We start from the raw sequence: 22,500 nt of genomic DNA, 5'->3' as shown, positions 1-22,500 counted from the left end.
ACTACAACTCAGAAATTAAAATTATTGTGAGGCAATAAAGTCCTCAAGCGAGCTGGAAGTATTTAATTTCATTAAAAAAAAAAAAAAAAAGGGGAGGGGGAAAATGTCGAAAGACATACTAAAGGAATTCGTACTTTGAAAGAATTGTCCTTGTTGTTCGAAACATTCCTAAGACTTTTTGTAGAGATCATCGGTGACGAGGACGATGGTTCTTCATTCGAAATATAATAATTCACATTCCTCTTCCTCGTCGACAAAATTTTCTTATCGGCTTGACTATTATTAGACCGTTCGTAATTTATCGATTTTTCAATGAAATTTTTTTCACCTTTAAATTTACTCGACGACGGTCGTTGTTGCTGTTGTCCACCATTGAACGGTCTACTTTCGAATCGTCCCAATCGAGACTCCATCGATTCGAATCGATCCCATAAATTTGAACTCGTTGAAAATAAGGTGGCCATTTAATGACTGTGACGTCAATTCGTTCGTGCAGTGAATTCAAAAAAAAAAAAAGAAAAAAGAAAAAAGAAAACAAAAAAAAAAAAGAGAGAAAAAAGAAAAAATTAAAACTACGAATTTTGAATATAATTATCCCGAAAGGAAAATCTTTTTATTAGGTATTTAACCTTTAAGTGTCAATAAAAAAAAAAAAAAAAGAAAGAAAGAAAAAAAATTATATTCGATCGAATAAATGAGAATCTCTAATCGATTACATCGCGTCATCTGTATTTATCCATTTAATCCTAATTTCACTTTGTGCATTTTATCATTTCAAAAAATTCGTTTACTTTTCTTTTTTTTTCCTTTTTGTTTTCTTTTCTTTTCTTCTTTTTTTTTTTTTTTTTTTCTTTCTTTTTTATAGACAGTGCTATGGGGTACCAACTTAATGCGCAAACTAATTTGTTCAACGAATACGTTTTGGCTGTGACCAGGTAAGCGTATATAAATTTTTTGTTTCTTTTTTCTGACTTCTTTTTTTCATAATAATAACAATAATAATGATGATGATGATGATGATGATAATGATAATGATGATGACAATTAATAATAATTTCATAGTTATTGTTATTATTGTAAAAAAATTATTATTGTTATGTTATTATTATTATTATTATTATTATTATTATTATTATTATTATTATTATTAATAGTACAATGTACAAAAAGTTAATACTCAATGAAATAAAATATTATAATATAATAAAATTATATTAATAATAATAATAATAATAATAATAATAATAATAATAATAATAATAATCAATATTACTTATAGCAATACAATTATAATAATTGAAGTTATAATATAATAAAATTGTTATAATAACAATAACAACGATAATAATAATAAAAGTTCAAACAATTTTTAAATTCATCTTTCTAAAATCTATTTTAGAATGTCTCAAATCATGCAGCATAGATTTACAAATGTTTGGACATCGTTCAACCTGATATTCAGATTGACAAAATTAGGAAGAGAACACGATCATGCTCTTAAAATAATTCATAGTTTCGTTGATAAGGTAAAACAATGTTAATACATATAATTAATATATAAAGATATACATATATATATATATATATATATATATATATACATATATACGTATATATACGTGAATATGTCTGTTAATATAATTAAATATTAATATTTAAATAATTTAAATCTTTGATCCTATTTAGATTATAGCCGAAAGAAAACAGGAATGGATAAACAATCAAAATGACGATTCTAACAAACCAATGAAGAAACATCGTGCTTTGTTGGATTTGTTATTAGAAATATCGAAAGATGGTACAATCTTGACTGATACTAACATTCGCGATGAGGTTAATACGTTTATGTTTGCTGGCCACGATACAACAGCTACCAGCATATCCTGGATATTGTATGCTTTGGGAAGACGACCCGAATATCAGGTTTTTATTAATTTAAATTTTATTTTTTCTTTTTTTTGGTAACACATCTTTTTAAGGGGGAAAAAAAAGAAAAAAAAATAAATTTATTTACAACTGACGAGTCCTAATATAAATTATCATTAAATTTCTACAATTAATTATTAAATTTTATTTAATAATTAAAATATTAAATAATACGATTTAATAATCAATATAATATTAATCTATATGAACTACATTTTTGTGCCCTATTTTTTGAAAGAAAAGAAAAGAAAAAAAAAGAAAGAAAGAAAGAAAAAAATAACCGAATCAAAAGACTCGATATATTTATTATTATTATTATTAAATTGACGATTCATTCGACATATTTATTATATTAAATTGAATTAAAATTTAAATTAAATTTAATAATTTATTAACAATGATATAATATATGCGTATATATATATAATTAATTTATTAATTAATTAATATATAATAACAACGTTCGTATTAATAATCAATAACCAATTTTATATAATTATAATAATGTCAATTGTTAAATAACATTTACAAAATTTTTAGGAACAAATCCTAGACGAATATGACGAGATTATCGGTGACAAAGAAATAACATTAGAAACATTAAATAAATTAGTTCTATTGGACGCATGCATCAAAGAATCATGGCGTCTCTATCCGGTGGTTCCATTAATTGCCAGACAAATTTATAATCCCATTAAAATACGTAAGTATTATATACATGACGATTAAATTAAAAATTTTTTTTATCAATTAAGAAAAGAAAAAAGAAAAAATTATGAAAATGTTTTCATCGATTTCTTTTTTACTTTTTTGTCTTCATCTTCTTTTTCTTCTTCTTCTTCTTCGTTTAGTGGGACACAATATTCCAGTTGGTTCGACGGTCCTAATAAACTCATATCTGTTACATCGAGACGTTCGCTATTTTCCCGAACCTGATGTCTACAAACCCGAAAGATTTTTACCAAGTAGCCCTAAATTACCATCGTACACGTTCATACCATTCAGCGCGGGATCACGCAATTGTATAGGATCGAAATTCGCGACAATGGTCGTTAAAGTGTTCGTCTTATCGATATTAAAATCTTATCATATCGAATCGTTAGTGACCGAAGACAAACTTCGTCTTATATCAGAATTAGTTCTCGTTAATAAGGACGGAATAAAATTAAAAATTACACCAAGAACGCGATGATTTCGAATATAATTTGTTTGTTTGTTTGTTTGTTTTTTTTTTTTTTTTTTTTTTTTTTTTTTTTTTTTTTTTATTCCATTATCAAAATGGACGTCCTATAATATATCTATGTATATATACATACATATATATATATATATATATATATGCACGTACGTATAATAACATATTTGCATCCTTGTATATCATCTTGTTTAAACAGAATCGTTTAATATAGATTTATAAAATATTTGTAGATTATTGATTAAATTTAAGCTAAATTATACAATTAGTCGTAATTGATATTTCGTTGCTAAATAATTATCTCCTACGAATTGTAATTTCCTTCAATTATATCGAAAAACTAACGTGTGATATCTTAGAAGAAATACAAACATAAAGAAAAAGATAGAAATATATATAAAAAATGGAGAATATGTATTTTTGTAATATTAAATATATATATATATATACAAAGGATATGTAATCTTTTGAAAAGTACAGGTTATATAATTGGCGTTTAAAAATTACGACGTAACGATATTGTTATAACAACTTTGTTAATGTAATCATAATATGTTTATGCCATTTATACATATATATATACATATATATATATATATAACACGAATGAAATATTATTTTTAATAAGAAAGTTAATTTTACTTACAATTGTGTTTGACTTCTCTAATTCGATGTTATCCTTCCAATGTTTAGTTCCATAATAATCTCTACTTCTAATTTAGTCACGTGACATAGACGGCGCAAGTATTCATTTCTTGAAAACGTCCATTAAACTCCGCTCTAGTATTACAGATGGCGCCAAAGATGTTTTCTTAGTTACCTACATACAACTAAATTATAAAAATTTGAACGCTCTAGGTAATAATATTTGTTGATTCTATTTTATCTATCGAATTTTAACTCGTCTTACTTACGATAGACTGCAGTAATTTTTATATGTGGATTTATCGTGGACCCATTATGTAGAAAGAACAATTTGCACAGTAAGTAATAATTGTAATATGTTTGTTTAGTTTTGTTCGATATACAGTAGGTATAATCATACTATGACTTCTACCATGTATGGCTGTGATCTCTAGAAGAGTCGAAGGAAGAATGAATGATTTCACTTGTGTTATTGGGGTCTTTGCCGTCTCCTTTGTTTTTGAAATCTTTGTTGTCTTTTACTTTGTTTACTTGGTTTCTCACGTGTGCGTTTGATGGCGCTGAGGCATGTTAGTTATATGTCTTGCCGAAGGAGGCGTAATAGTCGCGACGAGATCGTCACAAATAAACTATGTATATGTATATATATATATGTACATAATATTGTTATAATATTGTGATATAATAGAAGTGTAAAATCTCAATAATTAAAACATAAATGAAAACATGAATGACATCAAAGAACAAAATGTTTTCTCTGATATTAATAAATTGGACGATACGACGTACGAAAAGAAAGAAAAAATTATTTCTAATGAGAATACAAAGTCAGATTTGGATCATCAGGAATTGATTAAGTTGACCAAAGAAGCTATAGATAATGTAATCGAAAGTGATCCTTTTCTTTCTGGATTACCTTTGAACGTAACGGTTGAAGAAATTAAAGCACAAATAGCTGTGGCTCAGGGACAGGCGATAACATTATTTTTAAATCGTGGAGAATTGCCAAAACTTTCTATCGTGGTAATATGCATTTCCATTATGTAATATATTCTTATCATTTTACTTTAATTGTAGATAATTAAACGCTCGAATTCTTTGTATATTTGAAATAACTTTTATTTGTTTAAATTTAGGTACCTACTCATACAACTACGGTACTTGATTTAAAAAGAGCCATCAAGAGACATACAAATTTGTGCTTCAAAAGAGATAATATTAAGAAGAAAATAAGTTGGAAACACGTTTGGAAAAAATATAACTTATGTTTCGACAATGTACAGCTCTTAAACGATAGAGAAAATTTAAGAACATACGGTATCACCAATAAAGCTGAATTATATTACGTTAAAAAGTATAGAGAAAAAAATAAATTAAGAAATATCATTAAGAATACATGACATTATTTATACATACATATATTATATTTATACAATTAAATTATTAATCTATTGATTCTTTTTATCATCTGATTTATTATACCATGAATTAAAAATCTGGCATTTTAAATTTGAATTACATTCTTCTAACATAAAACATGTCAATTCAAATGCTGCAGATTTATTATGATTTGTTACTATTAATATTCTTAGATTGCGTAATTTGTATAATGCTTCTAATGCCTTTTCAGTTACATTTTTACAATCAGATATATCTAAATACTCTAATGTTTGATATTGTCCAACTATTTTGTCGACACACCAATCATCAATATATTCGCAGCCCTTAAAACTGAGCCATTTTAAATGATAAAGGAAATCCATATTTTTAAGTCCTTCGTATGATATTAATGTATTACTTGCATCAATACAAGTAATAACATAATTTGATTTATATGAATTTGGTAAACGTACAGGTTTATTCTTTGATGCTGCTAACCAATCAGAATTTTTAAACTTTACTTTTCCATTCCATTCAATAATGAAATATGCAGCAGCTATGTTACTACCCAATAGATTCATTCTTTCAGAATTAAATTCTTGTTCTTTAACAAATAATAATTTCTTATTATATTCCCACCACATTTTAACATTACCTAAAGACAATGATTGAGTTGACGGAGCTTCTGGTTTAAACCAAGAGAAACTTGTATCAGTTTCAGCTTTTGGTTCTGTATCTTCTGGACTTATAGATTTTACACCACATAAAAATTTTGAACAATCCTTTATATTACGTGGTACACGTTCCATTAATATATTTCCAGTGCTAAAATATTGTAAACCTTTCACATTAATCAAATGATGATTGGTTTTAATTAATTCATCAAATATCAATTTATTGATGAAATGTTGTAACAACATATTGCAGAAAACAAATATGTTGCAGTAATGGAAATCAGTCTTTTTAATGTTTCTCGATTATAATATTCTTAATTTTTCTTTGAATTTAATATAATTTTCTTTACTTGAACATGTTTAACTTGAACAGGTTATAAATATTTGCGACACTTTGTATTACGTCTATTACCTTAAACTGATTGGTCGAATTTTATTATAAGAACCAATCAGATTTGTCCATTGTTAAGAACAAACTCTTATATTTTTATTTCTTTAAAATAAAATAGAAAATGTCGTCAAACCAATAGAATTTAATTTCTGTCAATTAAAACTTTAAATTTTGAAACAACAAAATTTATATCATAATTGAAATGTTCTATTTATCGACGTGACGTAAGGAATTAATATGGCGGCATCAGCTGCTTCTAGTACTATGTTCTATATGTATTAAATATGAACGTACCACAAATGTGAAGGAAATAGAGCTATCGAATTTGTTCGAGATTTATATTACGAACTTTCTTCTTTTTTCTTTTCGTATATCTAAAAAAAAAAAAAAAAAACAGGAAAAATAGATTGTATATATATATATATATACATACATATATATATGTATATATATATATATATAAAATGTACTACTTGTATTACTTATGTCAATTTTTGGTTAAATATCCTAGTGCAGTCATTTTACAAAAATATTTTGACGTATGAAAGTGTCACGCCTGTGAGCTGTCAAGGATTTATTCATTTATACGACTACATTGCGAAGTAACATAATATAAGGAATAAAAATTATTTCCTTATTCTTCGTTAAAATATATTCTTAATAATTTATCGTCATGGAGGATATGCAAGAAGAGGTTAGTAATTGTTTAAGAGAAAAAAAAAAAAAAAGAAAAAAATAAATAAAATAAAATAAAATAAGAATAAAGAAAGAAAGAGAAAAGAATGAAAAAAGAATTACAATATTATTCATGAAAAGTTTATGTGTACTTACGTCGTTTTTCTTTTTTTTTTCTTTTTCTTCTTTTTTCTTTTTTTTTCTGGAAAATATGAAAATATATGTTATGAACTTATCATTTGAAAATGGAATTATATTTGTATAAGATATTTGTCATAAATTGGATAAATTATCTAATCATTCTTGTACTTTCAGACACAATTTGTGGTCGATACCGTAAGCAAAATTATTAAAGAAGCTATTGAAGTATCCATCGGTGGAAATGCTTATCAGCATAATAAAGTTAATCAATGGACATCAAACGTCGTTGAAGCTTGTCTAGGAAATCTTACAAGACTGCAAAAACCATATAAATATATTGGTTTGTATATCAATGATATATATATATATATATTGTTGTTAATTAACAAATTATATTATATATTTACCATATTCATTCTTTCAATTAATATAGTCACATGTACAATCATGCAAAAAAATGGAGCTGGATTACATACGGCTAGTTCATGCTTTTGGGATAATGCAACCGATGGAAGCTGTACCGTACGTTGGGAAAACAAGACTATGTATTGTATTGTTTCTGTATTTGGTTTAGGAATATAATACTTGAAGGATGACTTTCCAAATAATCTATATATTTCATGATTAAGTAATAAATATAGTAATATTGAAAGAAAAATTAAGGTATATGTATGCAGCTGCATAATATCTTTGCAAATTTGTCCTTTCTTTTTTTTTTTTCTTTTTTTTTTTCCTTTTTTTTTCTTCTTTATTTATTCTTTAACTCGTAATTTTTAACTCAGATATAAGAAAATATTTAAATACTAAGTGAAAAAGATCTTGAAAGTAATATTCCTGTACATTAGAATGCTTTATTATAAATATACATTTACTTGTGATGAACACACGTAGATTGGAAGAAGATAGAAAAATTATATTTTAATCGTTAATTAATTTTTTCATATATTTCAATTAAGTTTTGCTATTATAATTGCCTTATGATATATATATATATATATATATATATTTATATATGTATATATATATATATATTTATATTTTGTCAATTTAAATAAATCCAATTATTTTCTATAGTATGAAATAAAATATTTCGTATTAAGTTATTGTATTATTAAATTACATCATAAGGATAGAACATTATTGTCTATTAATACATAAAAGAAACATATATATATATATAAAGTGTAACTAAATAATATATTCTATGAATTAAATTCTTTTTTGTTTTTTGGTAGTGTTTATTTAACAGTAAGAACAAAGCTTGAACACTTATTTCTGTTTTTTTTTTGTTCTTTTCTCTTTTCTTTTTTTTTCGTTTTTTCTTATTTTTTTTTTTTTTTTTTTTTTTTTTTTTTTAATACTTTGTTTACCAATCATTGTGGAAGTTTACTAATTAATATTAGTATTAGTCAAATCTATAAAAAAACTAAACTTGTGAATAAAATTCAATCAATGGAATACAAAAAAAAAAAAAAAAAAAAAAAAAAAAAGGAAAAAAAAACCAATGTCAGCCTTAAAAGAAGATTTTAAACTGTTTGTTTATCAAACAAATAATTATCATAGAACATTTCATCGTCCAATAACAACATATTAATATTTAAATTCATCAACTCTAAATTATCATCGTCAATATAGAAATCCTCTATAGAGCTATTTATTGAATGATCCTGAAATAATGAAATATAAATATAAATTACGTTGGAATAATTTCTAATGAATTATTATCATTGTACTTACAGCCTTACGTATCGGTAATTTGCCCAATTGCAAATTATTTCCTAATTTTGGATGTGGAAATGTAGCTGGTAAAGAACGTCGTCTTTGTAATGACATTTTATTATTACAGGCTTTGCAATTATTATCTAATGTCGATGGAAAGGGCAATTGAAAATCATGCTTTTCATCAATCGATATTGGTGAAAAGAATTCTTTGGATGAAATTTCATTGAATACTTTTTTATTATTATGTTCTATCGTATCAGAATTATGAATTGGATTTTCGAAACGTTCAATAATTTTTTCATATTTTTCATCTTCATTTATAAAATTATTCGTATCAGTCTTAGAGTCATAAACATTATTTTCCAATGTTTCAATATCGATAGACATATTTTTATTTAATAAAGATGATGATCTACATGTATAATCCATTTTCTTTTTAGTTTTTATTTCTTCTATATCGTCGGTATAAGTCAAATCGTATGCTTTGTCGATAAAAGGTTTATTAATGTACGTGTTCTTTGTTATATTATTAATATTATTATAAGATTGTGAAGGTAAGCATGATGTAATCGCATCATTTTGAGTAGACGTAGAACAAATTATTTCAGTTGCTCGATCTAATGCATCTTTCAGAATTTGTAACGAGTTATTTTTATTATACACTATTTCCTCCGATTCCGGTATATTTTCAATAAGTACCCTATTATTTTGCACATTTTTTTCTATAAAAATAAAAATAAATATATTTCATTATAATATTACCTATTATTAAAAGTATTGCAATTTTTTAATAAAATATATATATATATATATATATATATATATATATATAATCCTTTATCACAAACCTGACTTTTTATTTGTATTAAATATTTCTGAATATTTTATGATATCTAATTTCGTAGAAATATTTTCAGAACTTTCTTCAGATGTTTGCTGTCAATTAAATTAAAAGATTAATATATCGATGTCAATTATGTTCACTAAATATTAATCTTAGATAACGTTGATACCACTTCATTTTTGTCCTCTTTCCTCATTTTCGATATACAAATTTCTTTTTCTTTTTTCCATAAGGATGATTCGAAAAAGTTTTGAGGATCTGGGATTAGTACCCGTGGTTGCATTATTGCATTTTTAATATTGGCAGGCATCTGAGAGTAAGGTTGCTATATGAAGAAGAAAAAGAAGAAGGAGAATATTGATATAAGAAAAAAAAATTAACCGGTAATAACATCAATAACGTCATAAAAAAAATTTAACGATGAACAAAAAAAAAAAAAAAAAAAAAAAAAAGAATTATTCATGCAAAAATACTTTGCGAGTTGCTTGACTCGGTGATACGTAAGATGAATCATATGAGCCAGGAGATTTGTTAAATTTTGGTTCTAAACATGTTTTATGACTTGCGGGTTTATGCGGCTCATAATCTTTACTTTTCACTTTGGACAATAGCTCCGTGTCCTTAATCGAATCTATTGAAATAAAATAAATATTTAAAGGATTTTATTCTAAGGTTAAAAACATTTTCTTTTAAAATTCATATTGTTCTTACTTCTTAAACTTTGTCTTTGTTCAAACAATTGTGGCGAACGTATACCATTAAAAAAACGTTCTCTTCTATTAGCAAGAAGTTCTTTAAGACGTTGCAAATTGAGACGTGCATTTACATCAATTGGAATATCTTCGACAAGATCGGTAACACCACCAAGAGATGACGATGATATAGAGCTATTATCAGATTCCGAAAGATTTTTTGGTATTCTTACTTTTTTATATAAATTATTCGATGTCATAGACTTTTTCATTTGTTGAGACTTTCTAAATGTATTGAAAGATTTTAGTTTCGACATATCCAAATCCACATTGTTATTTTTCTTTTTTATTTCTTTATTTTCTCGATCCAAAGAATGCAATTCATTTTCTTCATGATTATTGTACAAATCCTTCGATGGTTCATTTTGAATTAAAGTATTTTTTATATCGGTGGTACTAGGTAAGTCTATGGGAACTTCGGTGTCACACGTACGAATCTTAGTTCTTGTAGGATCCAAATATTGTTTAGTTTTGATAGAATTAAAATAATCCTTACTTTTCGTAGGATCCAAAATTTTTTTATTTATCGTAAGATCCAAACATTCTTCGGTTAAATTATTTGGTAAAGGGATTTTATGCTGATCTGTTTTAATTGATTTTTCGACAATTGGTGTTACAATTGTCTTATTTATTTCTGTTTTGTCCTTTTTGCACTCATCAACATATACGGGATCCTTATGCTCGTATTGTATCTAAAATTATGATTATGACGATGATATCAACAATAATAATAATAATAATATTAATAATAATAATAATAATAATAATAATAATAATAATAATAATAATAATAATTATAATGGCCTAAAAAAATTATTAAATCAATTGCAAGTAAGTTAAACTCACCTCAAGACTTTGCAACAATCTACGTATTTTATTAATATCGATATTTCGTTTGGCGATATCAATTTGTAAAGCAATTTCTAATAAACTATTAATTAAAGGTATGGAATTGCATAAATCTATGGGAATACCATGTTTCAATTGTAAATACTGTTTCTTGACTTCTGTTATGTCGCAGCCATTCCATGGTACATGCACTGTTAAACAATTGGACATATTTAAAAAATATGATGACGTAATAAAAAATATAATAATGAAAAATATAACAAAAACAAAAAAAGAAAAAAAAAAAAAAAGAATTAGAAAACAAACGAGAATCATAATTTCTAATTTATTTTTCAAACTATTTATATATTTCATATAAATCTTATAAATATAAATTAGTACAATGGTACTAACATTAGTCTCATTCAGGCAAACTACATTATTAATTAAATAAAATGCAAAGCTTACTCGTGCACATTTCCCATATAAGTAAGGCAAGCCCATAAACGTCGTTCTCTTTGCAAGATATACCAGAAAATAATTCCGGTGCTTGCCATCTAAATATTTCACTACGTAAAATATCCTCGTACTCTTGTTTGGGCTTTGGCTACAATAGAACATAAAAAAAAAAAAAAAAGAAAAGAGAGAAAAAAGATGAAGAAGAAGAGGATGAAAAATTTTAAAGCAGAAAAAAATAAAAGAAAAGAAATAAATTAATAGAAAACAAAACAAAAAAAAAACAAAAAAAAAACAAATCAACTAATGAATCATCTTGCAAAAAAAGAACAAAAAAAAAAATAAAGAGCAAACAAGAAGAAACAAAAAAAAAAGAGAGAGAGAGAGAGAGAGAGAGAGAGAGAGAGAGAAGGAGGTTGGGAAAGAAAAGAAAAATAAAGAAAAAAAAAAAAAAAAGAAGAAGGGCTCTTTGTGAGAGACAGAAATTCCATCTAATTCATGGTCATGCCATTTAATTAAAATCCATTTGAACGACTTTCGTGAATCCAAATTATTCTCTACCGGTCTACCTAGATTACCCGCATTTTAAGTATCATCCGGCACCGTTGCAATAAACCTCGGTCATGGTAGAACGATTTTATACAGAAATCTACATTTCGTAGGAAACTAACAATAGTGTACACTGTTGTGTCCAGAGTTTCCTGCATTTCAACGTCGGTGCTGGGTGCGTCACGTGAATCACGGAAATGACGTATACTGTACAACCACCACCATCACCATCACTACTACTACCTCCACCTCCTCCTCTTCCTCCTACTCCTCCTATTCCTCCTACTCCTACTCCTCTACCTCCACCTCCTCATCCTCATTCACTGTTATCCCATTAAATCTTTCCTATTAACAAAGCTATTTCTCTTCGTTGTAACGCAGCGGGCGCAACTACCGAGTAAAAACAAAGAAAATAGGACGATGAAAAAAAAAAAAAAAAAAAAAAAAAGAAAAAAAAAGAAAAAAAAAAAAATTCCATTCTATTTTCATATAGAGGGTGTATCTGATTTGACGGTACAATCCGATATGTTATGATATTGAATCTGCGATGAGATCTTTTCTTTTTTTCTGTTTTTTTCTTTTTTTTTTTTTTTTTTTTTAGAAGATTTCATTTTCGAACAAATTTCGATTTGCGGATACAAGTAAATGTACATTTGCATTTACACTTACTTGTATCATCATACGCTACTTTTGCGTATTATCGTTGGTATTAATTTTACATTGGTATAATGAAGGATGAAAGATGATATAAGAGTATTCTTTTTATATCGAAATAAATTTGTAAAAATTATTGATAATTATTGATGACGAATTGAAAAATTTGATTGATTAATATAAATCACGAAACGATCAAGTATATTCTTCTTTATGTTTGATTTATTCGTCGCGTGTAAATGAAAGCGAATATATTTTTTTTTATTCTGCAAACTTTCGACTTTAAATACATGTACATATATATATATATACATATAATCGCGCGTGTGTGTGTGTGTGTGTGTACATGTATACATTTTTTTTTATATATCTTTTTTATAATTTTATATATCTCCCTTGTTTTTTTCTTTCTTTTGAAATACATACGAGATATATATACCTTAATATATTGAAACAATATTTATTGTTTATATTTTCGTTGATATTGTTGACTTTTATATCGTTAAAAAAAATAAAAAAATAAAAAGATGTCCAATAATCTTTTTTGTTTTTGTTTTTGTTTTGTAAAGAATAGAGAGGATTCACGAATGTAAAAAAGAAAAAAAGAAAAAAAAAGAAAAAAAAACTAAGAATACTAAAAAAAAAAATAAAACTAAAAAAGAAAAAGATAATATTAAAAAAAATGGCTTACTTTACCCAAGTTGATTGCCAATTCCCATCCTGCTAGTTTAACAGTTTCGCCAAAGGCGAGATAAACGCAATGCGAACTAATAGCACTATGAACGTAACCACGCATGTGTGCATGCCTAAGTGCATCAGCCAGTTTACCGGCGAACCTTGCCATCTCTCGAACGGAAATTCGTTCGCCTTGCTCGTGCATGTAATTGTAAAGGGTACAGTCAACAGGTTCGAGAATCGATACGAGACCGTAATCCTCCGTATGCGTCATCGCCATTAACATCACTATGTTTGGATGTCGAATTTTTCTAAAATGAGGAGTAAAAAAAAATGGGGGAAACAAAAATTGAGATAACAATTCGTTAAACAATCGTTAACATTTCAATTGGAATTTTTACAAATTTGCAAAGAGGGAGAAATATATATATATATATATATATATATATATATATTAGAATTTATGTATGATATCATTTAACGTGAAATATTATTTATTAATATATTAGGTTGGAAACTATGAAACGGGCGTTTTCGTTTAGTCTTTATTTTCATTCAACGCCCGTTTCATAGTTTCCAATCTAATATCAAGATGATATATATGTCTAAAATTTGTAAGTCCATTGTGATTCTAAAATATCGTCTGGTCACGTTTATCACGTAGATATATCCATGTTCAAAAAGAAATATTAGTTTTTCAACATTTCAAATAAAATAAAATAATATATATATATATATATATCAAAAGTAAATGCCCAAAATATCTTTAGAGTCATAAGATATAATGATACTGAAAGTGAATTATTATTTTTTTCTTTTTCTTTTTTTTAAGTATTTCAATTCAAATTTTATATATACCTAAATGAATATATTTAAAATTCGTAATAATGAATTACGTCATACATCGTATGACAGATCTGTTTGAAAGTGTAATACATTCTATTTTAACAATAGAATAAAAATTATATCTATCGAAAGAAAAACTTTTGTAAAATTTGTAATAATTATTTATAAATTTTGAGAATCAAATTGTGCAATTGGATTTGTTTGCTGAAAGTGAAAAAATATTTCTGATTAATATTTCAATTTAAATTTTATTACAATCAAGAGAGAGAAAAAGAAAAAGAGAAAGAGAGATATTTAAAATTCGTAGACATGGGTTCTTAGTTATCATTTGATGATCACTTGATGATAGTAATAATGATTGTTGAAAGTGAAATATCGCAATGTAGACTTTCTCACGTTCGATCGAAATCACAAAAGAAAAAGGGAAACTCATAACTTACGTGAGAATTTCCATGTCGGTTTTGACCGCGTTTCGACATTCCGGATGCGTTTGCCTCTTTAACGAGATCCGTGTATTTTCCCATTCGGCATATATCAATTCCAAATATCGATCCTCCGTTCCGGCGACCAAACCAATCTCAAAGATCTCTGAGGCTGTTACGTTTGGTACATCCAATAATAATATCGAATTGTCTTCTTCTTCTTGTTGTTGTTGTATCGTTTTTTCCTTGTTACAATTCTCATTATCGTTCTCCACATCTTTACCATTTTCCGTTAACAAACTAACACCACCATTTACGTCTAAATTGTTTTGCGATGTTGCGTCTAACATAGTCGTTGAAAATCTTCGACGATCTACGAACGCTTGTAATGCGTTCCGATAAGATTCACTGAAAGAGAAAAAAAAAATATATATATATGTGTATGTTTATGTGTGGAGATATATATATATATGAAATAAAGTGAAATAATAAATTTTAATTCGTCATTCGTATGCTTGAGGTTGTCGCTGTTGACAATTTTCAATTTCCCGCCTTTCGATCTTCTTATTTTTTTTGTTTGCTTCCGCCATATTGCTTTTCTTCTCTCTCTTTCTCTTTCTCTCTCTCTCTCTCTCTATTTCTCTATCTTTGTCATTTATTTAAATATCTCGTTGAAAAGCGGGAAATTTGAAAACACTATAATGCTATAAGATATGGAGATAAAATAATTCACATATTATGCTCGTTATTATCATTGAATTAAATATTGATTCGACGAAATTTTATTTAAGGGATTTATTTAAAAAATTGAAAAAGAACAAAAAAAAGAAAGGGAATTTTTTACTCGATCATGATCTCAGAAAAAGTTCTGATATGCTATCAAAATATTATTTGCAACTATCATAAAGCAGTGATTCTCAATTGTCGAATTAAAAATCTTACATTTACTATAATTGCGGATTGTAGATATAAATAATTCTTCATTAATATATATATATATATATATATATGTGTGTGTGTGTGTATAATTTATAATAATTCTTTTACCAAATGAATTTCTTTTTCGATTTAAACACGTTAGAAAGATTCTCAAGGGATAATTCGTGCGACCGTAAAGCAACGGCAATCAATCCTCCCGATAAAAATCATACAATTTATAGAGATTCGTTAAAAAAAAAATTGTTAATTTCTCGAACGTACTTCGTTTTCTCATTCAAACAAGTTCGAAAGATTCTCAAGGGATAATTCGCACGACCGTAAAGCAACGGTAATCAATCTTCGCGATAAAAATCGTAGGTTTAATAGCGATTCTTTAATAAAAAAAAAAAAAAAAAAATTGTTAATTTCTCGAACGTACTTCGTTTTCTCATTCAAACAGGTTCGAAAGATTCTCAAGGGATAATTCGCGCGACCGTAAAGCAACGGTAAATCAAATCTTCGCGATAAAAATTGTTACGTTTGAAAATGATTGATCAAAGAATTCTAAATTTTCCGAATTTACTTAGCTTTTTCATTTTATGATTTTAAATAGATTCGAAAGATTATTCACAAGAGATAATACGCAACGCGCAACGATAAAACGTCTAATAAAATGATCATGAGTTTCAATGAGGTTATGCCGGATTTATATAGAAGGAAAGTAAAAAAAAAAAAAAGGAGATCGAACTTACGCAACTTCATCGGCACTTTTCGCCCTTTGTCGTCGTTTCTTTGCATTGCAAATCGTCGTATAAGAAATCGACATTTTCTCTCTCTCTCTCTCTCTTTGCCCCTTTCTCTTTCTTTCTTTCTTTCCCTATCTCTTTGAAATTCTCTTTACTTTCCTTTCATACTACTTCTCTTTTTTTTTTCTTTTTTTTTGTTTTTATTTTTCACTTCTCTGATCTAGCCGAATTATATTTTACTGATGTTAAATTCGATAATCGATCAACGATGGCACCACCGGTTAGCGTTAAACTAAACAAAATTATGGATGAAAACCAATCAGAACAATCGAAATATATTACGTCTTATTGGACCAACGAATATAATTTTCGAGTAAACGTATTATAAAAGGAATTATCTCATTGGCTCATTTTTATCGTAATTTTTAATTGGCTAATTAGACGATTACCGTTACTTTTTATAAATGTGTATGTGTATATATATATATATTATATATATATGTCAGGGAGAGTTCCTCTTTTCCCCTCACGTCCCCATCCCACAATTGGCAACGGACATTTAGTAAATCGTTATGAGTTACTTACTTCGAAAAGGTTGATTGTCTCGACAAACTACGTCTGCTTCTATCCCGATAGCCAATATCTCTGTAAGTATAAACACAATAATATGTATATATAATCCATATTTATAAGAAAGATTAATAATCGATCGGAATTACGTGAGACATTAATAAAAAAGAAATAGAAAAGTATTACAAAATCGTGAATATATATTTTAACGAAATGATAAAACGTAAGAGTTTTATATCTTTGAAAAATACGATTTGATCGAATGATCAAAAATGATAATGGATTTGTGGTTTGAACGGAAAGGGAGAGGTATCATTTTAACGATCTCTTTTCGATTTTCATCGAATTAAACGATCGTTGAGATCATAAACTTTCTCTCAATATTTTATACCTTTGTCTTGATTATTATTACCTTGTATATATAACTTATGTTACTATGTAACGTTAGAATTTCGTATAGAACTAGTTTCTCATTGTCAGTCTCTCTCTCTCTCTCTCTCTCTCTTTCTCTCTCTCTCACGCACGCACACACGCACGCACGCACGCATGTATACTCTTATGTGTGTTACTTGTGTGTATATATATGTGTGTGTGTATATAATTGGTTGCGTATATATTATATATACGGAAGACAAGTTGAACTCATTATTAATCCAATTTGCATATGCAGGTTGTATACATTGAAATACATTCATTACTTGAATCTTAATAGAGAAAGTATCAAAGCACATTGGAATATTTAATAAATGTTAATCATGTCCGAGACTTTATTTTCAAGATCCGTATTACTATTATCTAGTGGCTATAGTTGGTACTAATATTAACGGGGATATCTTCTTTTAATGGTAATCAGATACGTGTTGTTACTTTGATTAGAATATATATATATATATACATATATTTTATATTCTATATTCTAATACATAGTTTATATATATATATATGTATGTATGTGTGTATATATTTTATTATATAAATTATATATTATTATGTTTGTATATGTGTCTGTATAAAATTATATAGTTTTATATACTAATACATAATACTACATGCATGTATTTATTTATGAGCATTAATATGGGTATTAATATATAAATTATTTTTACAGAAGAAAATGTAAGAGGAAGATGCACCTGTTCACGTGAGGTTGAAAGAGGAGAAAGATCTTAAGATCTTACGATCTTACGATCTTACGATCGTTATTTATACGTGGCAAGAGATCACGGAGGTCATTCGAGCGAGTCTACGATCTTGAGAAAAGTAGGTAACTGTTAAATTCTTATTCTACTCTATTCTATTCTATTCTATTCTATTCTATTCTATTCCATTCTATTCTATTTTATTCTATTCTATTCTGTTCTATTAGAACGGAGACGAAATTTATGTTTTAAGAATGTATTACTTTTTCTTTATTATATTTATTTATTTATTTATTTTTTTCATAGTTTCAGATCGTAAAATGCGACAGACAGTGATCCTCATCGATCCATATTATATAGTTTTATATATATCTATGTGATTTATTCGTTTTGTTCTTTAGTTTAGTTTTTTTTTTTATTTTTATTTCCTTTTTTATTTTTGTGATATTACGTTTTTCATTTCGTTCGCAATTAAAAATGGCGCCAAATTCGTTACACTCGTCTCGTTGATTTCATTTCGAATTGCGTGCAACTTTTATTAATATTATTTATTTTTTTATCGATACATATATGTGTGTGTGTGTGTATATATGTGTGTATGTATTTTGAATCAGTGATTTAGATTATTTTATAGAAATTATAAAAGTATGATCGAATTAATAAGATTTTTATTATTTCATCGTTAATAAAAAAATGGACTCGTCCGATAAGAGGTTAATTGAACGAATAAAGAAAAAACAAATGGACTCGTCCAATCAGAATTCGGTTGGAAGAAAAGAAAAAGTGGACTCGTCCAATAAAAACGTTAGTTGAAAAATAATGGACCCGTCGCGAAATATTCAAAGTTACGCGCAGAGGTAATAAACGCGATAAATATCGATTATTTCGCGCGAAATGCATTGTTTCGTTATTTTCCGGATAATATAAATAATATCCTGCAACAAATTGTCGTTAGAAAATAAAACAGAATTGCTTTTTTTTTTTGTAGGAGATTAGAGAAAAAAAATATTTCGAAAGTGAAAATATTCATCCTACTTCGTCGAAGAGATTATCTTCAGAAAGTTCATTCGTTCGAGTTTGTAAGTATAAATTTTTATTTCTATTAACTTTTCTATTTTTTTTTTTCCAATCTAATCTACCAGTATGTATGTATGTAAATATGTTTGTATTTGTATATATAATGAGTTAAAGAAAGAAAAATAAGATAGATTCCTTGTAGGAGAAAAAAAAATTCGTATTTGTTTCTCTCTTTTTTTTTTTTCCAAATTTTTTATCAACTTTTTTATTTCGTAATTTAATTTGATCTAAATATTTGTGACGAGATAAAAAAAAAATTTTTTTATAGCAAACAAGAAAAAAAGAAAATAGAAATTCCATCTTCATTTTTGAAAAGTTAATAAGAAAAAATAAATGAAAAAATCGTAAGAAAATTTTTTAAAAATGAAAAAATGTTTTTTTGTTAAGTCTCATTTTTATACATTTTTTTCCTATCACTCAGCATAACCTATAAACATTATCTAACATTCTATATGTTCTTTCCAATTACATTTTTTAATTTCATTTGACATAAACAAATGCGACAAATTTTCTTTTTTGTTTATAAAAAGTGCTGAAAATTTTATAGGAGTGGAAATATCGTGTATTTTTCTTTTTCTTTTTTTTCTTTTTATAATTTCCTTTTTATTAATTTCTGTTTTGAATTTGACCTGTATATATATTATATATTAATATATATACTATTTTTATATTTTCTAATCTAATAGAAACTAAATACATATAACAGATTGAAAAGAAAATAAGTATATAGGTTTCTTTTGCAGATCTTTTGAAAAATGAAGTTCTTATTTTTTAAATAAAAATAAATTAATCCATTACATTGACAAATAAATTTTATTGAATAAATATTGCAATATCAAAATTTCTAAATTTCACTTTACAAACATCACCTATACCGACACTATATTTTCTTTCTAATTCCATTTCATGATCTAATTTGACCTACATACATACATACATACATACATATATATATATATGTATATATACATACATATATCTATCTGACAAATCGAAATAAAATAAAAAAAAATAAAAATATATTTCCTTTTTTACAGGATGAAAAGAATTCAGTAAAAAAAAAAAAAAGAAGAAGAAACAAAAATGACGAGGAATTTTTATATCATAAACTCATCCAAGTAAGTAAATAAATTCCATTAATATAAATTTCTTTTTTATCTGTTTCATATTCGCTTGCAAACATTATCTAACATTATAATTTATTTTTAATTTCAATTTTATCTATATCTGGATATATATATATACACACACACACGCATATCCATATATATATATATATATATGTATGATATAAGATCAGATGAGTGAAATAACAACGGAATCTGTTGTAACAATCTCCAAGTACTTACTTTATTATATTCGAGAAAATGAGGAAGATATGAGAAATACGTGTACATCTATAAAATAATAATAATGCTATCATACATCTTGTGTATCTAAGCTAAGGTAAGGTAAGGAAGTAAAAGAGAATCGATTCTACTAACGGTTTTTAAGAAGTAACACGTAAGATCGAAACGACAGGGGCTCTCGTTCTTTTGGGCACACTGAGATAATTAGCCCGTGTCTTCGATACGCTTGAAAATTTTTTGAACATTTATTTTCTAAGGAAAGGTGGAGTAAAGAGAGAAGGTAATGTGGGAATAGAGAATGAGAGATTATTTTCGAGCGTAAAATTAAAAAAAAAGAAAAAAAAAAGAGAAAAAACGTTCACTTGTTAGCAGAGTACAAAATCAAACAATTGTTTTACTTGATCACGTTGACATTATTTAGTTTAGTATTTTTTTTTTTTTTTTTTTTTTACGTACGTTGTGTTTAACATACACACGTATGTGTGTGTATGTGTATAAAAATTTTGTAGAAATTTTTAATATAATAATTCTAAAATATTATTTTTGCATAATGTAATTGTATACGTATAAATAATGTATGATACATGTGAATAATGTATGATTAATATCGTATATATATATTAATATTTATATATACTTTAGTGCATATATTATTATTATTATTATTATTATTATTATATAGATATAAGTACTATTGTATATAAGTATTATTATATATACATTAAAAATCATAGAAACATTTCAATGGAAAGATCATTTTTATTAATATTGTTATTAATAAATTAGATAAGAAATAAAATAGAATTTAGAATAGAATGGAATCAAACGAAAGATATTACAGATAAGAAAGATAGATCATGTTGATTGTTTCAAAATCATTTGTCGTTTATCTTCTCTTAATAACTTTATACATTATAACATTAACAAAATCTTTTATCAACATACATGTACACAGACACACACACACACACACACAGAGAGAGAGAGAGAGAGAGAGACGCATATATGTACAAATAAACACAATAATAGATTTAAACCGAGTTTCGTTCTTGTTATCGTTATACTTGACACGAATGTAAACGTCCTTCACCTTTTCAATCATGATGTTATAATGAAAAAAATATACATAGTTTAATGTTATAAAACCGTTGTATACATGTATATATATATATATATATATATATACATGCAAAAGATAGAACTAACGTTAGATTCTAATGAAAGTGATTGGTGAGCCTGTTACTCCTTCAAAGAATTAATATATGTATATATATAAGAATATATATTCAAATGAATTCGTTAAATGAACAGAAAAAGAGAAAAAGAAAAAAAAATGAAAGAGAGTGAGAGAGAGTTATCGATGAAGAGTTTGTAATATGATAAGCTTCATGTATTTTGGTATAAAGGTCACATCTCTCTGTATGATTCAAATTACATGGAAGATGTTGATCTTGTTCTCTTACAAGTAATGTTAAATCTTACATTGAAAATTATTACAAGTTAATATTTTTCCTTTATTTATATATAAAAAGTTTTATATTAATTTATAAAAATTTTCTATTTTACATACACACACATACACATAAACATGCATATATATATATATATATATATATAAATAATTTGAATTGTAAAGCAATGAATAATTTTGCAATGTAAATAATATCATAAATGATTAATTGTAAGGACTTACTTTCGGAGCCACTTAAATACTCCTAACATTCCCATAACGTAATTGAAACGGCACAATGCGAATACGTCTTTTTTTAATATGCCGATTATGATATATTTTTAATCGATTGACCGATGATACTTTACTGCGCTTTTTATTTTTTCTTTTTAACTTTAAAATAGAAGGTAGGAATGTTATAAGAAAAAAAAATAAAAACGATAATAAGAAACAGATGCACGCGTAACGAATCTCCT

At 26.2% G+C, this 22,500-nt stretch overlaps 7 protein-coding genes across 12 annotated transcripts in view; 4 read left to right on the top strand and 3 right to left on the bottom strand.

Moving 5' to 3' along the window:
* Positions 1–3,172, top strand: part of LOC118442667 (cytochrome P450 4c3) — a 15,932-nt gene extending 12,760 nt beyond the window's left edge. For all 3 annotated transcript variants that reach the window (XM_035868558.2, XM_085663838.1, XM_085663837.1), the window contains 5 exons: positions 866–935; positions 1,400–1,526; positions 1,687–1,923; positions 2,467–2,629; positions 2,778–3,172. In XM_035868558.2, coding sequence (XP_035724451.1) covers positions 866–935; positions 1,400–1,526; positions 1,687–1,923; positions 2,467–2,629; positions 2,778–3,118 — 938 coding nt within the window. In that variant the 3' untranslated portion in view covers positions 3,119–3,172. The remainder of the gene's footprint in view (positions 1–865; positions 936–1,399; positions 1,527–1,686; positions 1,924–2,466; positions 2,630–2,777) is intronic.
* Positions 1–4,172, bottom strand: part of LOC118442673 (uncharacterized) — a 5,951-nt gene extending 1,779 nt beyond the window's left edge. The window contains exons 1-3 of the mRNA XM_085663840.1: positions 4,036–4,172; positions 3,768–3,951; positions 135–471 (exon numbers count right to left, since the gene is read on the bottom strand). Coding sequence (XP_085519966.1) covers positions 135–464 — 330 coding nt within the window. The 5' untranslated portion in view covers positions 465–471; positions 3,768–3,951; positions 4,036–4,172. The remainder of the gene's footprint in view (positions 1–134; positions 472–3,767; positions 3,952–4,035) is intronic.
* A 194-nt stretch (positions 4,173–4,366) lies between these two features.
* On the top strand, positions 4,367–5,202 carry LOC118442672 (U11/U12 small nuclear ribonucleoprotein 25 kDa protein). Its single transcript, XM_035868564.2, has 2 exons — positions 4,367–4,789; positions 4,903–5,202. The coding sequence occupies exons 1-2, from the start codon at positions 4,493–4,495 to the stop codon at positions 5,164–5,166; spliced, it is 561 nt and encodes a 186-aa protein (XP_035724457.2). The 5' UTR covers positions 4,367–4,492; the 3' UTR covers positions 5,167–5,202.
* On the bottom strand, positions 5,084–7,059 carry LOC118442669 (distal membrane arm assembly component 2). The gene is made up of 2 exons (XM_035868560.2): positions 7,043–7,059; positions 5,084–6,585 (listed from the first exon to the last, which is right to left on the bottom strand). Exon 2 carries the CDS (start codon positions 6,064–6,066, stop codon positions 5,215–5,217), a length of 852 nt encoding a protein of 283 aa, XP_035724453.1. The 5' UTR covers positions 6,067–6,585; positions 7,043–7,059; the 3' UTR covers positions 5,084–5,214.
* Dlc90F (dynein light chain 90F) lies at positions 6,440–7,881 on the top strand. The gene is made up of 3 exons (XM_035868574.2): positions 6,440–6,905; positions 7,202–7,367; positions 7,461–7,881. The coding sequence occupies exons 1-3, from the start codon at positions 6,885–6,887 to the stop codon at positions 7,607–7,609; spliced, it is 336 nt and encodes a 111-aa protein (XP_035724467.1). The 5' UTR covers positions 6,440–6,884; the 3' UTR covers positions 7,610–7,881.
* Positions 7,882–8,511: 630 nt separating this feature from the next.
* LOC118442665 (uncharacterized) overlaps positions 8,512–22,500 on the bottom strand; it is a 14,200-nt gene continuing 211 nt past the window's right edge. Inside the window, exons 1-13 of one of the 2 annotated variants that reach the window (XM_035868550.2) lie at positions 22,268–22,500; positions 17,025–17,084; positions 16,446–16,731; positions 14,794–15,183; positions 13,524–13,818; positions 11,642–11,780; positions 11,192–11,385; positions 10,305–11,037; positions 10,067–10,224; positions 9,763–9,918; positions 9,598–9,685; positions 8,765–9,471; positions 8,512–8,694 (exon numbers count right to left, since the gene is read on the bottom strand). The exon at positions 22,268–22,500 is cut by the window's right edge and continues 211 nt beyond it. In XM_035868550.2, the coding sequence (XP_035724443.1) occupies positions 8,554–8,694; positions 8,765–9,471; positions 9,598–9,685; positions 9,763–9,918; positions 10,067–10,224; positions 10,305–11,037; positions 11,192–11,385; positions 11,642–11,780; positions 13,524–13,818; positions 14,794–15,183; positions 16,446–16,519 (3,075 nt within the window). In that variant the 5' untranslated portion in view covers positions 16,520–16,731; positions 17,025–17,084; positions 22,268–22,500 and the 3' untranslated portion in view covers positions 8,512–8,553. The remainder of the gene's footprint in view (positions 8,695–8,764; positions 9,472–9,597; positions 9,686–9,762; positions 9,919–10,066; positions 10,225–10,304; positions 11,038–11,191; positions 11,386–11,641; positions 11,781–13,523; positions 13,819–14,793; positions 15,184–16,445; positions 16,732–17,024; positions 17,085–22,267) is intronic. The other variant, XM_035868549.2, reaches the window with a different exon arrangement.
* Positions 18,124–22,500, top strand: part of LOC118442679 (uncharacterized) — an 81,518-nt gene continuing 77,141 nt past the window's right edge. For 2 of the 3 annotated variants that reach the window (XR_014983563.1, XM_035868575.2), the window contains exons 1-3: positions 18,773–19,005; positions 19,137–19,227; positions 20,263–20,343. Coding sequence is in view for 1 of the 3 variants with exons in the window: in XM_035868575.2 (XP_035724468.2) it covers positions 18,968–19,005; positions 19,137–19,227; positions 20,263–20,343 (210 nt within the window). In the remaining 2 variants the exon portion in view is untranslated. Of the gene's footprint in view, positions 18,270–18,772; positions 19,006–19,136; positions 19,228–20,262; positions 20,344–22,500 lie in introns of those variants that run through there. The other variant, XR_014983564.1, reaches the window with a different exon arrangement.

The sequence above is a fragment of the Vespa mandarinia genome, chromosome 24 (assembly GCF_050613455.1).
Source record: "Vespa mandarinia isolate Hongniang chromosome 24, ASM5061345v1, whole genome shotgun sequence".
In the NCBI taxonomy this organism is placed as follows: domain Eukaryota; kingdom Metazoa; phylum Arthropoda; class Insecta; order Hymenoptera; family Vespidae; genus Vespa; species Vespa mandarinia.
The sequence above is the reverse complement of the archived record's forward strand: the minus strand, read 5'-3'. Positions and strand labels throughout refer to the sequence as shown.